Below are 17,820 nucleotides of genomic sequence, written 5' to 3'. Positions count from 1 at the left end.
TACCTATCTCGCAAACTGGAAGGAAATCGAGCAGTCTTACCGTCAAAGGGAATTTGGATGGCAAGGAGCGTGTACTGACTGTAGATACGGGCGCATCTCATTCCTTGATCCGATCTGATTTGGTCAGTAAAGCCATTACCTGGAGCAAGATTGCGTACGATTACTGGCGAGTATAACCAAGTCCAGGGAGAAGTGGTATGTGAAGTCTTAATTGGGGAGGTCATGGTTCTACACAAATTCGTTGTGGCAGAGATCGTTGATGAAGTCATAGTGGGAGTGGACTTCTTGGTTGACCATGACATCAAGATCGATATACAGAGAAGGGTGATGCGTTATAAGAACCAGGACATACCACTTAACTTTAGTTTGGAAAAAGGGTTCAGCAGTAATCGGGTACTGGTGGAGAAGACTCGACAAAGGCTACGAAATTCAAAGGTAAAGGTTGATGGAACAAATGGGCCAAACAAATCAAAACCGAAGGTACCTGTGAGAGAAACACTGGCATTGAAAAGCCCTAACGGACGTACTAAAACGAAGGAAAGGATTTCGCAGAAAGAATGCAAGGGTGGTTTCAAGCCAAGGCACACTACTGTTGTGAAGCGTCGGAACGATACTGATTATGCAAAGCAAATCCGTCCAGCGCAAGCTCTGTGAAGTAGTTCATTGGCCAAACAACAGAGTGTGAAGGAACGGCCCAGGGTAAAGAGTAGTAAGATGAAACACTGGCATGACAAGAACTTTAATTCGGAAGGTTTCTTGGCGGGAGATTTGGTACTGTTAAACAACCCTCACCGGCGGAAAGGTGTTCCAGCCAAATTTCGGTGCAGTTGGGAAGGCCCGTAGAAGGTTATGAAGAAGATCAGTGATACCACCTACCGCATACAAAGCATTGAGAAACCACGGAGTAGAAGAGTGGTACATTTGGAAAGGCTGGCAACGTTTAGATCGGGAGATTTGTCTAATCGGGACGATCAGACTTAGGTGGAGGGCAGTGTTACGAATATTAGCAAAACTAAGGAGTGCTGCCATCTTTAAGCCGATGCTAAGCAGTGACGTGAATTCACATACATAGATCAATCATTATGTATCTACATAAACGAAGCAATAATTGCGTCTACACATATGTACCATGTACGTATACGAGCAGCGGAGAGTGAATGCACTAACACATGCATATATCTGAGATACTCCTATAAGTATAAAATAAATATAAGGCGCGATAACCTCCGAAGAGATCTAAGGCCGAGGTTCTCTTCCAATTTGCGTCGTGCTCCTCTTGATTTTCCCTACAAATTGGCCGGACGGGACCTACATGATTTTATGCCGACTCCGAACGGCATCTGCAAGGCAGATGAGTTTTCACTGAGAGCTTTTCATGGCAGAAATACACCCGGAGCGCTTGCCAAACACTGCCGAGGGGCGACTCCGCTTAGAAAAATTTTCTTCTAATTGAAAAACCTTATTTCTAAAATTTTTGATGTTGCTTTGCCCGGGGTTTGAACCCAGGGCATCCGGTGTGGTAGGCGAAGCACGCTACCATCACACCACGGTGGCCGCCACTCCTATAAGTATGCAATGAGAAAAACTATAAAATTGTGCAATTGTAGTTACAGCTGAGAAGTTTGAGATCTGCTGGACTAGTAGATTCTGGAAGCGCCTAGAAGATGCGAATGTTGAAATCAAAGAGTATAAAAGGCGGCAATTGTAGAGGCGCTGGAATTCAGTTTGATTTGAGTTGTCAAGCAGTTTCGACTAAGCCGCTATCTAGCGAGCAAGAGCAGTATTATTTTGAATAGTAGAGTTTCATTTGAGCTATCAATCAGTTTGGTTATTAAGCAAGCTATTCGTTGCACAGTTTGTGTGTTATTGTGAAGTACTTTAATAAAGGCCATTTTGCATTATTACAAATTGGACTTATTTATTCAACAGTTTAGTGATTCGAACTTAGCAGAGGATTGCAAATAAGAGGATTTGCAAGTAAATTCGTTACAATATCATATCGCAAATATCATTCAATTGCATATCATCTGGCATACTATCAGATCATATTCAAGTAAGTAGCTAAATCCTTTGGATTTTGGACATTGGAAATTTCTGTTCTAAATATAGGTATGAAATTTATTTATATAGACAGATAGAAATTTAAAGTCATTGGCACTGCAGTGACATATTTCGATTTAAAGTATTCAAAATATTAATATTCACGAAAAAATCACATAAAACGTTTAATTTAAATTTCGTTTATCAACACATACATTTTAATAATTGCGTCTTTTAAAATTTCTTTCGTTACAGGTCGCTGACACAATTTTAAGATCACACAATTACCTAAATATGTAAATTCAGAAAAAACCAAATTCCCAATTCCCATAAAAAAACAACGATAAATATCCCAGAGCACTAAAAAGAGCAACAACAAAAAAATAAACGCATGTAAAAATCGAAGAAGCAACACAAACCAACAATAATCTACAACAACAAGAGAACAAAAATTCTCATACAACAATTAAATAAAAACAAACAAAACAAGTTTATAAAACAGCAACAACTCCATTACGCTTAAAATTTCCAATAAAAAATAAAAATATCCCAGAAAAAAAATTGATTCGAGAAAAAATAACAATATTTTAAACAAAAACCAATAACAACAAAAACAAAGGCAAAAGTATTAAATAGCAAAGTGCAGCGTGCATTTGAATTTGCATTAACAACTACAACAACAAACTAAATAAATTAAAAAATTTAAGAACCACTTTACAGCGCGACTAAAACAGGCAAAAAGAACAGACGCAACGGCCCCAAATAGCAGTGAACTGTGCAACAATAACAACAACAGCAGCACTAAAAAAGCGTGAACCAGGCGACAACGTTATAATTAAATTAAGTATTCGGCAACAACAACCAAAAAGAAAAAAAAAAAACCAAATCAAAATTCAACGTCCTTAAACTCTTGATAACAACAACCACAACAATTGTAAATGTAAGAAGAAAAAACTGCAGCTTAAATTTGCAAAAGTAATAAAACACATAAATTCCAAAAAAAAAAAACATACAAACACGCTGGATTGCGTCTGCAACAATTGTCATTAAAAATAAATAAAACAGCAACAACAGTGAAAATAACAACAAAATGCATATAGAAATTCAGGTGGCGTTAAATTTTGTGATTTCATATCTTTATAATAAACTGCCAAGGCGACGTGTAAATATTTTTGGTGAGGAGCTAGAGAAAGCATTGAAGGATAAATTCCAAGGTCATTGGTATCCAGAAAAACCATTCAAAGTAAGTGAATATGTTTCTTAGAGAAAAAGTATCTATAAACTAGGAAAAACGGAAGTCTACTGGTCGGATTAAAATTAACTTACTCACAAATAGTACTTACTACCTAAAGTTAGTTAGTTATTAAGAAGTCTTACTATATATTTATCATATACATATAAAACACGATTTTGTTAATCGGTTCGTTTTTTTATCTTTCTTTACTCAGGGTTCAGCATTCCGATGCTTGAAGACTGGTGATCCGATCGATTCGGTCTTAGAACGTGCCGCACGCGAAAGTGGTGTGCCTATTGCTGATATTTTAGAAAATTTACCCGCTGAACTCTCCGTATGGGTGGATCCGGGTGAGGTGTCTTATCGCATCGGCGAAAAGGGGACTGTGAAGGTTAGTAGCCTATTGACTCATACATCAAAATTTAGTTCAAGTTAAGCTAATTTAACTGCGCTTTCATTTTTTTTTTTTTTTTTTTGTTTGAAGATTCTCTACTCGGAAAATAGCGACAATCATGAAGACAACACATCGGCAGATCGTGAAGTGAATAAAACTTTCAATCCCGAAGCGCAATGCTTTCGTCCCATCGATACAATAAATACGAGCATGAATAGTTTGAGTTTAAGTCCAAAAACGTCACCGCATGCAGGCTCTTCACCGCATTCGGCTTCCTCAAATTCGCCCACCTACAAGGGTAGCCCCAATCCGGCTGCAACAACTAATGGTTCGTTTATGCAACGTACACAAGCACCGCTAACATTCACAACAGCTACCTTTGCACAGACGAAATTTGGTAGTACCAAATTAAAAACAAGTTCCAAACGTACCAACAGGTTAGTTATTGTTTGAAAGAGGACAGAAGCTGTAGTTTTTAGTGACACTGATCACAGAAGTTAGAAATTGACTTTTAGTGTTTTAGTCCAAAGTCAAATTATCAATAATACTTTTAATTTTCAAATCAAAATCTAAAGACTAAATTGGTATTGTCTTAGTAAAAAAACTAAAAACCTGACTTTAACTTTCAAGTCAAAAGTTAAAATGTAAATTGTACCCTTATTTAATAAGTCAAAAATGAAAGATTGAATTCGACCTTTATTCAAGTCAAAATAAAAATTCTGGTACTTAGTTATTTAATCAAAAATCAAATTATAAATATACCCTTTAATATTCGAGTAAAAATTTATGTTTCATTTTAAAGTCATTTTTAGTCAAATTCAAAAAGGAAATTAAAATCGGTTTCTTATTAGTTAATTCCAAAATAAAGATGAAGAGTGTGGTATTATTAGTTAAGTTAAAATTCGAATTCCCGATTTTGCCAATATTTTTATATTTCAAGTGAAATATGAAGATTTAATTTTAGTCTTAGCGAGAGGCAAAAATTAAATTATTCAAGTCTAAATCTAAGACTGCAGTTTCAGTGTAATTGCTTAGTTAAAGAAACAAATCTTTAAATTTAACTACCATTTTAAAGTCTAGAATATCAGTCTTCTTTTTTAAGTCAAAAATAAAATTTTCAAAACTCGAATAATCTTCTATTGTTCAAGTCAAAAGTAAAGACTATGATTTATGCCTGATTTGTTTATTGACAGAAAATATGTTTATATTGACTGCTATTTTTTAAATCAAAAATTTAATTTACAATTTGACGACTATTTTTAAGTCAAAAATAAGGTACAGAATTTCAGTTTTATTTGTTAAATCAAATTTAAATTTTTAATCTGACTACTATTTTTTGAGTACAAATTAAAAGATAGAATTTTAGTCTTTAATCGGTAATACCAAAAATGAAATTTTTAATGCGAATTTTTCAAATCAGAGATCAAAAGTAAAACTTCACTTTTATTTGTTAAGATTTAGTTTGACTTTTATTTTTATAATTTTCTATTTGACTTATTTCAAAAGTGAAAAAAGAATAAAATTGATGACGGATGACGGAAAATCGTTCCAATATACATCAATAAAATTTTGCTTAAATTAGTTTATCAAAAAAATCTCCAATTTTACTTAAGAGAAATAAATAAAACGCAAACACCTTATTAGTCACTTATATTTTTTATATTTTATTATTCAAAATAATAAAAAAATAATACAATTGTTTCGGCACTATCGTTGTGCCTTCCTCAGTCGATAGCGTTCAACTAGCCGCTGTCTGTCATAAAACAATACAACAAATAATAACACAATAATACAATAACAAAACCAATAAGAGAATTTGCAATTATAATAATTGTGATAACAAAATAATTTTTAAGTTTGTTGGAAAGCGGTAAAAAGGCTAGAGTACAGTGGACCAATATCCCTATTAACAGCAACATTTTTATTTACATAAATATGCAAGGATTCTAAAATACTTAGTTTATTAATGTTTGTTTCCAATTTAATTAATTTGAAATTGTCTTCACTTATGGCATGTTTCTTCTCAAGCGCATGTTCGGCTATTCCACTTTTTGGTTCGATGTTCTTAATATATTTCAGATGCTCGTTCATCCTTGTTCGTATTGTGCGCGTTGACTGACCTAAGTATTTTGCCCAACATATCGTCTTAAACTGATATATGGTTTTTATCGAATTGCAAAAGCAAAAAAGTGATACCAAATTGGAAAATCATCTATTAAAAAAGCAAAAAGATATTGGTTATGTCAAGCGTTAAAAGAAAAACACGCTCAGTTATCCTCTTGTGAGCGACTCGCGTACAAACTACATAAATTATTATCGTGCAAGTTTTCATCCGTTGTTTGGGATCAATTTCTAATAAAGTTAAACGCTAAATTAGACCGTCTCTCACGCCAACAAATGCAAATAAAGAGATGCAAGCTGAATAAATTAAAAGTAACGAGCTCGAAAAATATTCCCGCTAGCAAGTTTATACCTGACCTTATTATTAACAAGTCAGATGTGGTCCTTGACACCAATGAAATTACACTTTTAAACAAAGGTTTGAATTTCGCGTTACCTAATAAAAGTCCACCTTTGCAAGAATTAATCATCGACTCCGAGTTAGTTCTCGGAAGAGTAGAACCCGACGAGGCGGAGAATTTGCGGTTTAGTTTAAAACAAGTGTTAAAATCAAAACCAAGCTTTCATAAACACAAAAATTCCTATGATTTACATAGCGCCGTAAAGTCGCTTAACCGAAAAAATGTTTATATAACAAAGTCTGACAAAGGAAACTGTGTTGTTGTCTTGAATCAGGATGATTACAACAATGGTATGAACGCACTTATCGAGGAAGGTAATTATGTAAAAGTGAAAAATCCTCTCCCAAAAATGAAAAAAGAGGTTGTTACACGACGAAAAATGTATGCTGATTTGTTTGGTCGCCGTTGGAACATCAAGATGCATAAGTCGTATGTACGGGTCCCATGCCTTTATGGTCTATATAAAGCGCATAAGCCGGGCAACAAGTTTAGATCGATCATCGCTGGGTACACTTCCCCGATATCTAATATTGCCAGATGGTTGAGCAAATATTTTAACGAGCTCAAGAGCTTTGACACCTTCTCTGTTAAAAATTCATTAGAATTGATTTCAAGAATCAAGGATGTTCGGCTGAATCCGAACGAATGTTTTGCTTCATTTGACATCAGCTCGTATTTTTCCAGCGTGCCAAAAAAGGAGCCTTGGACGCGCTACGATTATGGCTCGAAAAACAGAATTTAAATCCGACGATCACTAACGCGTTATTTGATTTAACTTTATTGTGCGTCAACCAATCATATTTCCAGTTCAGAGTTGAGTTTTTTGAGCAAACCGAGGGACTGCCGATGGGTTTAAATATTAATCCTTTTTTATGCAATTTGTATATGACTACGATTGAATACCATTTAATTAAAAGTTCTTTGTTCCCACGATTTTATTGCCGATATGTGGATGATTGCGTGGACATTATTGAAAAAGATAAAGTAAAATACACGCTTAATTTATTTAATTCAATTGATAGTGCTATCCAATTCACTTATGAATGTGAAGAAAATATGGAATTGCCTTTTCTGGACCTTAAATTGGCACATCACGATGATGGAGTTATCGAATTCGATATTTATCGAAAACAACTGATCGGTTCATCCCTATAGAATCCAACCATCATTACTCCCACAAACTAGCGGCGTTTAACTCTATGGCTCATCATCTTGTAAACGTTCCGCTCAGCTGCATCGCATTTGAAAGAGAAAAAGAGAAAATAATGAACATCGCTGAAATTAATGGATATTGCCGCTACAGCATCCAACAATTAATAAGCAAACACCATAATAAAAAAACAAGAAGAGATTGCAGCTCATTTTTCGAGACAGTGGACAAAAAAGATGAATATCGTTTTTGTAGCATTACGTACGATGAACAATATTTTAAATATATTAAAAAACTTTTCAAGAAATCAGACATAAAAGTTGTCCCAAAAAGTAAGAATAAAATTAAATCTTTGCTAAAATCTACGAAAGACAAGTGTCACAGTTTGGATAAACCGGGGGTTTATTCAGTGACGTGCTCTAACTTTGATGACGACGGAAAGATATGTGGGGCAAAATACATAGGTCAGTCAACGCGCACAATACGAACAAGGATGAACGAGCATCTGAAATATATTAAGAACATCGAACCAAAAAGTGGAATAGCCGAACATGCGCTTGAGAAGAAACATGCCATAAGTGAAGACAATTTCAAATTAATTAAATCGGAAACAAACATTTACTTACTTACTTACTTAATTGGCGTTTAACCGTCTAAACGGTTATGGCCGTCCAACAAAGCGCGCCAGTCGCTCCTTCGCTCCGCCAACCGGCGCCAATTGGTCACACCAAGGGAGTTTAAATCGTTTTCCACCTGGTCCTTCCAACGGAGTGGGGGCCGCCCTCTACCTCTGCTTCCATAGGCGGGTTCCGATAGAAACACTTTCTTGGCCGGAGCATCATCTTTCATTCGCATAACATGGCCTAGCCAGCGCAGCCGCTGCGTTTTAATTCGCTGGACTATGTTGATGAAACAAACATTTATAAACTAAATATTTTAGAATCCTTGCATATTTATATAAATAAAAATGTTGCTGTTAATAGGGATATTGGTCCACTGTACTCTAGCCTTTTTACCGCTTTCCAACAAACTTAAAAATTATTTTGTTATCACAATTATTATTATTGCAAATTCTCTTATTGGTTTTGTTATTCTATTATTGCGTTATTATTTGTTGTATTGTTTTATGACAGACAGCGGCTAGTTGAACGCTATCGACTGAGGAAGGCACAACGATAATGCCGAAACAATTGTATTATTTTTTTATTATTTTGAATAATAAAATATAAAAAATATAAGTGACTAATAAGGTGTTTACGTTTTATTTATTTCTCTTGTGAAAAAGTCACTTAGCACTCAAAAACAAAATAATTTTACTTAAACTTGTAAGTCAAATATCAACACTAAAATTTTAGTCGTAGTTGTTAAGTCAAAAATAAAATCTTGTGCCTTTAACTTTAGAAATAAAAAATTAATACTGAATTTCGTGTCGTATTTATATCTTAAAAAGAAGTTATAGTTTAACTTTACCTATTTAGTCAAAATTATTTGAATTTTTTTTTTTCAGTCAAGATTAAAATTTGAATTTGGTTTTTATTATTTTAGTCAAAAATTAAAGTTTAAATGTGACTTTAAGTTTAGTTTTCAGTCTTATTTTTAGTATATCGAATTCAGTTTTAACTATATAAATCCGTACATCAAACTATTAATCGATTAGTCGGACAATTAAATACTTAACGTACATGTTTAATCAAATAGGGGCACAGCCCTGCAAATAACCTTTAAATTCGATCTCTGCGATAGAGCGATACAAAATTTACACTACTTAATTTTCTCTCTCTTTCTCTTTCTCTCCCCATCAACATCCAGCAACAGTTCGTATCGTATGTCGCCCACTGAATTCTCCAACTATATAAAACAACGTGCCATGCAACAACAACAACAGCAACAACAAATCCATCACGGCCCACATGGTGGACCTGCAAATATAACGCAACCACCCAATCATTTCGGACCAATTGGACCCGTTTCGCCCGCACGTTCACTCTCACCAAATCCCCTATCATTGGGTTTGGGACAAAATGGCGCTTCAAATGGTGATCCCTTCTACTTCCCCAATATGGCCACAATGGGCATGTATCCACAATTCAATGGACATCGAAATGTCTTTGATACGCATTTTCATGGTGCTGAAAACGGCGGACTCTATGGCAATGGTGGTGGTCCAACCAATGCAGCATCAGCCGCAGCGGTCAATGGTGGACATGGTAAATTTAATAACTATTTAGATCCACATGGCTTCTATGGTTTAGGTGGCGGTAATCAGCATTTGCAACAAACTGCCGCCGCCGCTGCTGCAGCTGCCGCTCATCAGCACCAGCGTCAACATCAACAACACCAACAACAACATCAACAGCAATCACAATTGGTTACACCACATGGTATCGTGGCCGGCTCACCAATGACAGCGCATCAGCAGCAGCAACAACAAGCAAATGGCAACTTGAAAAATGGTATTATTGGCGGTGATAAAATCATTAGCACAGATAATCAGACTAACAAAGGCAATAACAATAGCAATAATGTTATAACTTTAACTATAACGAATGGCAGCAGCAGCCACAACGCTGCCAACGAAACCACAAACACAGCCAATAATGCTGCCGTCTCTAACGTTAATAGCAATGCAACAACACAAAATGCTATCAGTCCATCACCATTAGCGGCGGCAGCTGCTGCTGTAGCTGCTAGTGCTGCCGCTGCAGCTGCTGCCAATAGCAATAATCAACAACAACAAGAATCAAATAACTCTAAATTAATTGATGGCCTAAATTCATTCTATTCCAATGCCACTGGACCTTATCAGCAATTGTTGGTGGCCAATTAAAATGACTTTTTAAGAGGGCGAGTTTTAAAAAAAATTCAGCGCGTAACAGTACATTAAGCAACAGAGAGCGATGTATGGCAAAAGAGTTATACATTAGGGAGGGAGCAAAATTATGCTAATCTATGAAGTAGAGTTTGAAGGTGTAGTAAAAAAGTAAAAACAAATATTTTTAATGCTTATTTTTGTAGAATTATTTGTAAGTTAAGAAGATATAGAACTATCACAATTAAAATAAAGAAAAGAAGTGGTGAAGTTAAGGAAATAATAAATATTCCACACATCAAGTCATCTAAATACATACATGTTGAAAAATTAATCCTTTCATGTAAAAGACCTGCATTCAATTTTAAGAAAAACAAATAGAAATAGAAAAGAGCGTAGGTACATAAGCGGTAAAAGGATCAACATACATATGTGTTTAGCCTATATGTAGCAATGCTAAACTTTGCTATGTATTAGGGTGGTTGAAAAAACTTTCATTAAAATATTTTTAAAGTTTTATTTGGATACAAAATATAAATATGTACATTAGGATTGTTGTAGTTCTAAGATTTTGTAAAAATGACATTGAAACAATAATTTTCGCTGCATGATTTTTTTCAAATTCTACGCAGACCAGTTAATTTAACTAATGTTTACAAAAAAACTCTTGATAGCTGGTTGTTTGTTTTAGGTACAAATCAATGCTTTGAACTCTAAATGATTAGTTAGCGAAGAAATTGATTTTTTTATAAATGAGTAATTGCAATTATTTTGTAGCTTAAGGATTCAGATTATTAATCATGCGACTAAGTCTTTTAAAACTACTTTAGTTTTTATTCGTTATAATTTTTCATCTTCTTAATTAAATTGTTTTTTAATTTTATAATCTAAATTGATTATTTATTATTGACAAGATTTTCTGTTTGTTATCCACTCCTTTTTATTCTTTTTAAAAACATAACATAAACATTCGCACCTGCAGTTATTTTGTATCTTCTAAGTGATATTTAATTTAATATTTTGCAGAAATATTAAATAATTAATTGATTATTTGATTGAATACACCCTTAGTTTCAATAAGTTTTTATTTTACTGTTTGATTAATTGAGTTTTCTACATTTATTAATTATTTATTTATTTATTGTTTTAATTTTTTATTAATCTCAACTTATTTTCAATTAGTTAATTTAATTCTTGTTTATTTAATTGACTTTTTTTCAATTATTTTTTTTTTGCTGTTTTAAATACTGCGATAATTTTTTATTACATGATTGTTTTAAATTACTTAAGTAGTTTTGATTATTTTTTAAATGCTTACTGATTGATTATCAAAAGTATTGAATAAAACAAATAATAATTCAAATAAAAATCTAGAATACTTCAAGACTTAATTAACAAATGAAAACAATGTTTTGTTGGCCATCTGTTTCCAATGTTAAGGAAAAACCTTTTTTGAATATATCCTATTATTTGATTATTTTCAGTGTTATTTTTATTTCCAATTATATAATATTTCTAAATTTGTTATTAGTACTTGAATAATAAATTATCTATGACTATTTCCTATTTATAACCAGCCCAATTCTAAACAAGAATTCCGTGCGAGCTTTTTCCTTCTCCCATTCCTCGTATTCTTAATAAAAATGCCTTGTGAGTTTTTTCACTTCTCCCTTTCCTCCTATTCTGAACAATGTTCGTAAAAGCGGAAACCGGTTATTGGATAAAAGTGGGTATTATGAATGTGAGGGAGAAGAAGATTTCTCTGCCATTTCATACGAGTTTTTGCACTTATTAAATTAAAGGGAATGCATGAAAATAGTTAAAGGAAAATGGTTCTTTTAAGAAAGAACACTTTTTTGTACAAATTTGTGCTAAAAAATGTATGTACATTCTACCACAATATTCTCACTGTTAATACAGCAACAACAACAACAACCACAATATTCTTTATTTTAAGTCGAAAGTACATATATCATAAGCAACGGAAGAGCTCTTGGTATATTTGATGGAGCCATCCAGAAATTACGCAAGGATTTTTAAAGAAGGCTTAAATGGATTTTGGCATATGGCGAAAGGCGAACGCGACTTGTCCGCCTGAAAATTGCTTTGCTGAATGAAAGCAGGCAACTCCGGCGGATTTGTGTTATCCCGCCGTCTTCTTCTTCTTATGCTCCGCTGTTGATGTTGCTGTGGCACCAATTCATTACTCATTTCAGTGAATACCATATGAAATGCAATAATGTGCATTGTTTATATTTTATTTCTTAATTTCAAACAAATTCGCAACAATAATTAAATTTTCTATTTTTTAAACAAAGCAAAAGATGCGCAACGAAATTTCAATTGACAAAACAGCTGACTTCGAACATTTGAAATTCCTATTCCCCAATTATTGTTCTCCCTATGAGAAAAGAATTGGAGGAATTTTTCCGCGGGAATAAAAAATCTGCGAGAACAAAATTCCGAGGGAATATTTAGGATTGAGCTGAATATGATTGTATTAAATTCTTTCAACATTTTTGTTTATTTTGGCGTTAATCGCTGAATATTGGCGCATTACTTTTCATAATGTGATTATTTAAAATTATTTGAACATTTTTGATTGTTTTTCAAATATCTGCTCAATGGTCTCCACAAAATTGATTAAAAGTTTAAATTTGACTTGAAAAGCAACAAAAATATTTTTAAGTAAAAAGTTAGACAGTAAATTGTTTTTGGTTATGTTCAATCATTGGATTATTGTTATTAATATGATTATTTCTAAAAACTTAATTTTTATTAATTTATAATTTTTTTAACAACAATCACAATTTCTTTCAAATCTTTTTTTTTAATTATGTATTTAATTTTTCTAAATTGTTTTGGTTATTTTAGGATTAATTCATATGACTTAAGTCAATTAAATTTGTATCTTTAGAAATTTTATATTTTCAGGTTTCTTGTACCCAAATGTCAGTTTAAGAATATTTAAAAAAAGAATCATTTCGAACCACCCTAACTAAGAACATAAGTTTTGTAAATCTATCCGTACAATTATATGTGAATGTATTTGGACGAATCAAGAAAATGCAAGGAAAAAGTAAAAACTGAGCTATTCTTTTTAGAGAAAATTTTAGAAAAATAAAAACAAAAACTACCGCTATCAGCATATGTAAAAAAATTTAATCTTTTTTTTACTAACTAGATGTAAGAGTTAAGAAAAATGTTGTAAATAAGAATGAATATAAAGAAACAAGAAAAGGAAAATAACGAAAAACAATGTGAGTAAAAGAAACCAGAAGAAAGAGAAAAAATTTACAAAAAATTAAGGTGAAATTGGTAGATGGAGAAGCAACATAGGAAAAATGAATATTATAAAAATTGTGGCCGAATTGTATAAATAAAAATGTATATATAAGCTACCATCACTTGCATAAATATATTATATATGTATAAGTTTTTAAAATTAGACAAAAAGTGAAAATCGTTTTGCTGTTTTTATACCCTACACAAACATTTTTCTAGTACATATTCAAATGTTGTATTACAAACGAAAATGTTAAATGTTTTTTTTTATATAATTAAATACATATGTACATATATTAGATAATATACATATAACTACTTACTGCTACATAAAATTATTGTTATTAATACTGTTACTATTATTGCTAGACAATGGGTACAATTGAAGAGCAGAAGCGAAAAGTGTTTACGTTATGCAATGCATATTTTAGAATATTTACTAGAGTGAGCCTTATTTCCATGCTTCGTTTTTTCTTTTTTTTTCGTTTAAAACACTCTAGTCTTATGTTAATTAGCTTAATATTTTGATAATCAAACAATAAATACTAGCCCCTAGATGCAACATTAACTCGCGCTGTAAAATTTAAAAGCTGCCAAATAAAAATAAACACCCCTAATGTGATTGTAATTAGTGACAGAAATAATACTGTCGTTTATGAATTGGTAAAACGAATTGAATGCGCAATGCCTTTGTTGACATCAACTTTGTGTTTGGTTGGTATTGAATATGTATAATAAAAGTGGTGAAATTATGTGACAGTTTTTTTTTGACAGCAAATAATTCACCAAAGAACTACAAAATCTTTAAGCTGCGATTTCAAAGCAATAAAATATTAAGAGAGTTAAAAAGCTTTACCTTTTCCAGCCCTCCAAATTGATCATAAATTCATTTATATTCACCATTAGTGGTGAATAAAATTAGAAATGGTTTTATTACCAAATTCAAATTTAAGATTTAGACTGTTTTCAGAACTTTCAGTTGTAGAAGCACGAAAAATCGCCTTATTTTTTGGCAGTGATTTAAAATCCCGGGCACTACTAAACCATTTTTCCTAAATAGATTCCTTAAGTGGTTTTCAATCTCTTCTTGTATACATAGCTTGGTTTTCTCAAATGGCATTTCGCTTATCATTTGTTTGACAACAATATAACAAAAATGCAATATTTCACTTATAGAGGTGAAAAGGACCAAAAAAGAGTTTTTTGGAACAAAATATCAGAGCAGCAAAATACTGTCAGTTTAAGCGTTCTATTCTACACCCTCGGGGAATGCTTTTCTCGTAAATACGAGTACAGCAATAACAGATTGACTTATCTTTATATCGTGATCATCAGTATAATTTAATTAAATAAAAATTTTCAAGCTTAGCAACAAAAATCAAAACTTTTTTGTTTGACTACTTCCCGTTTAGTTAATACTGCTACTGAAAAAATATTCTAGATATGAATTTTTGTATCCTCTGCCAACAAAGCAGCGCTGTGTCCACAACAGTCACGCAAGATACATCATGGGTTAAAGTTGCATAAGGGGTTAATATAAGTAAGTCAAGTAAAACTAATAAGTAGTAAATTTGTATTTTCAACATAAGGCACACCCTAATGGTTATGTTTATAACCTGACGCAAGCTTAAATTTCGTACACTGTACAGTGCAGTCACAATAAAAGCAGTGGTGAACAAAAACAAATGGTGAAAACAGTTAGGAAGGAATCGCACCAAAATATTATTTAAGACCTGTGTGAATAGAAAGAAAAGTACCTCGGAATAGAAATTTTTGTCAATGAGAGTTGAATATATTTTCATATGCTTGAAAAATGTTATTATAAAAAAAAAATATTACCATATTGAACAAATTTGTTAACATGGTAAACTGCTACCGATTAACATAGGTCACTAGAAGGCATTCTTCAGAAATATTCAACAAAACCTTCACGTTTTTAACCAAGAAATGTCAATGATTACAGTTTTGCTAAAAATGGAAAAAGAAGCGAAACAACAAAAAATAATCTGTGCGCAACGGTGACCCTACACCACTCTTACAGAGCGCTTATCGTGCAGCAGCGACAGTAACTGTTAACCCTATGAAGATTTTTCTTAACCCTATGTAAGATCATGTGACATATTTCGGTGCATGCGTGTCATCTAACTAAGTCTTTAGATTATTTAAGTGTGCAATAATTTTATATACATACACAAAATTTATGTATCTCCTAAAACTACTTTAGTTTAGTTTGTTTGTAGATAATTCTATATACATATATTTTTTAGTTTTATTTATAATAAATATATACATATATACATATATATATATATATATATTTTTTTTTTTTTTAATTAATTAAATTAGTATAGTAAATGCTTATATGTACGAAATGTTTATAAAGCTATTAATAATTTTTCTAATTCAATTGAAATTTGTTACTGTTTTTTTATTGCAATATTACTATTATATAAAAATTTTTTATGCCTATGAAATATGTATATATAGACAAAACATACACATATAATTTTTGAAAGCAAAATGTGAAAACACAAAAAATTACGACACATTTGTATACTTAGATAAAAAAGGGCAGACCAAAGCAAAAACAACAAATTATTGATGTTTATCTAAATGAGCGTTGTATATTTTGTAAGAAAGTTATCTTTTTTGCTAGTACATTGCAGCATATATACATATAATATTCGTTTTTTATTTTTAAAATTTACCATTTTTTATACTTTTTATACAAAACAAAAAACAACAACAACAATGTTTGTAGTGATTATAAATTCTGAATCTTTTTTATTGAAAATATATATTATAATAAAAATGTTTCCACGTTACATAAACTTAAAAAACAAAAAACAAAATCAAAGACTTTTTTATTTCTATTTATTTCGAGTTGGTTGGTAAAAGCGTAAGATGTTTTTTTTTTATTTCGTTGATTTCGATGGTCTTTTTAAGGAAGGTCGTGACAAAATTTGGTGTACATTAAAACTGAAAAAGCATAACTCACTTCAATTTTAGATGACAATATATATGGTTACGTTATGACTTTGAACTTAAGGATTAGTCAAATTTACCACCAAATTAATTCAATACCAATTGTAGTAAGGTAACCAGCTTTTAGTACTCTCACTACAGATTTTTGATCAGAGTGGTATAGTTGGTCAATACCTGAAAAATAATAACATGCGACGTTGCTTTTCTATAATATCTGTCATTAATTTCCTTTCGGTCCTTTGCTACCGATTGACGTACATAAGTCCATCATTAATATTGACGAATTACAGTTATTTCTTATGAATGGTTATTCCCAAAACGATCTGCAACTTATCTAAGGGCCGTTTTCTATAAGTTATCGAAACTTTCGTTTTCACCATGCTATCTTAAGATTCGCGTCCAATTAAGTCCAAGGAAAAAGTGTAAGCGAAAATATGCTGTTTGGCTTTTTTTCTTGTATTCGCAATACTACTCGCAAATATCGATATCCCTGCACCACCATAAAATGTACTAAGCAGATGATGCGGAATCAATATATAATAAATAAAATAAATAAAAAAATGTAAGGCGCGATAACCTCAGAAGAGATCTAAGGCTGAGCTTCTCTTCCAATTTGCGTCGTGCTTCTCTTGATTTTCCCTACAAATTGGCCGTACGGGACCTACATGATTTTATGCCGACTCCGAACGGCATCTGCAAGGCAGATGAGTTTTCACTGAGAGCTTTTCATGGCAGAAATACACCCGGAGCGCTTGCCAAACACTGCCGAGGGGCGACCCCGCTTAGAAAAATTTTTTTCTAATTGAAAAACCTTATTTCTAAAATGTTTGATGTTGCTTTGCCCAGGGTTTGAACCCAGGGCATACGGTGTGATAGGCGGAGCACGCTACCATCACACCACGGTGGCCGCAATATATAATAAGCCTCTGAGTTAATTCCCAAAATTTGAGAGTATTGGGAGAGTAACCGATGGCAACTCTGCTGATCATAAACATTTGTTATTTATACCCTACAAGAACTATTTGGGGTAGATAGCATGTTATAGCTGATACATACCCGACGCATACGATGTTTTAAGCAGCATCATGCGCCACCAGCTGTCAGATATACCACCAGTCGTCAATGAAAGTTTCGACGAGTTTCTTAAAAGGGAAATATCAATCTTAGCTGAAAGTGGTGCGTGCCGTGCAATTTTCCTCTTATTTCTAAAGCGTTTGCGATGCCTATGCCTTAGTTGAAGTACATTGTCATTCGTAGGTCTGCTTCATCGGGTAGGCAAGTTTTGAAGAGTTGTTAATAATAAATATCAATATTTTTCCAACGTTTTTAAGTAATGGGTTGAATAAAAAAATTTATATCTTTTCGTTATATTTTTAGTGTTTTGTTTTTTTGGTACATGAA

The 17,820-nt window shown here is 32.5% G+C and overlaps 1 protein-coding gene across 5 annotated transcripts in view; it reads left to right on the top strand.

Annotated features, from left to right (window-relative positions):
- Nucleotides 1-16,291, top strand: part of Tob (Transducer of ERBB2) — a 128,018-nt gene extending 111,727 nt beyond the window's left edge. For all 5 annotated transcript variants that reach the window (XM_067785282.1, XM_067785284.1, XM_067785283.1 and 2 more), the window contains 4 exons: nt 2,296-3,283; nt 3,489-3,665; nt 3,759-4,105; nt 9,150-16,291. In XM_067785282.1, coding sequence (XP_067641383.1) covers nt 3,131-3,283; nt 3,489-3,665; nt 3,759-4,105; nt 9,150-10,167 — 1,695 coding nt within the window. In that variant the 5' untranslated portion in view covers nt 2,296-3,130 and the 3' untranslated portion in view covers nt 10,168-16,291. The remainder of the gene's footprint in view (nt 1-2,295; nt 3,284-3,488; nt 3,666-3,758; nt 4,106-9,149) is intronic.
- The last annotated feature ends 1,529 nt before the right edge of the window (nt 16,292-17,820 follow it).

This window comes from Eurosta solidaginis, chromosome 4 (assembly GCF_040869045.1).
Source record: "Eurosta solidaginis isolate ZX-2024a chromosome 4, ASM4086904v1, whole genome shotgun sequence".
NCBI lineage: Eukaryota > Metazoa > Arthropoda > Insecta > Diptera > Tephritidae > Eurosta > Eurosta solidaginis.
The sequence above is the reverse complement of the archived record's forward strand: the minus strand, read 5'-3'. Positions and strand labels throughout refer to the sequence as shown.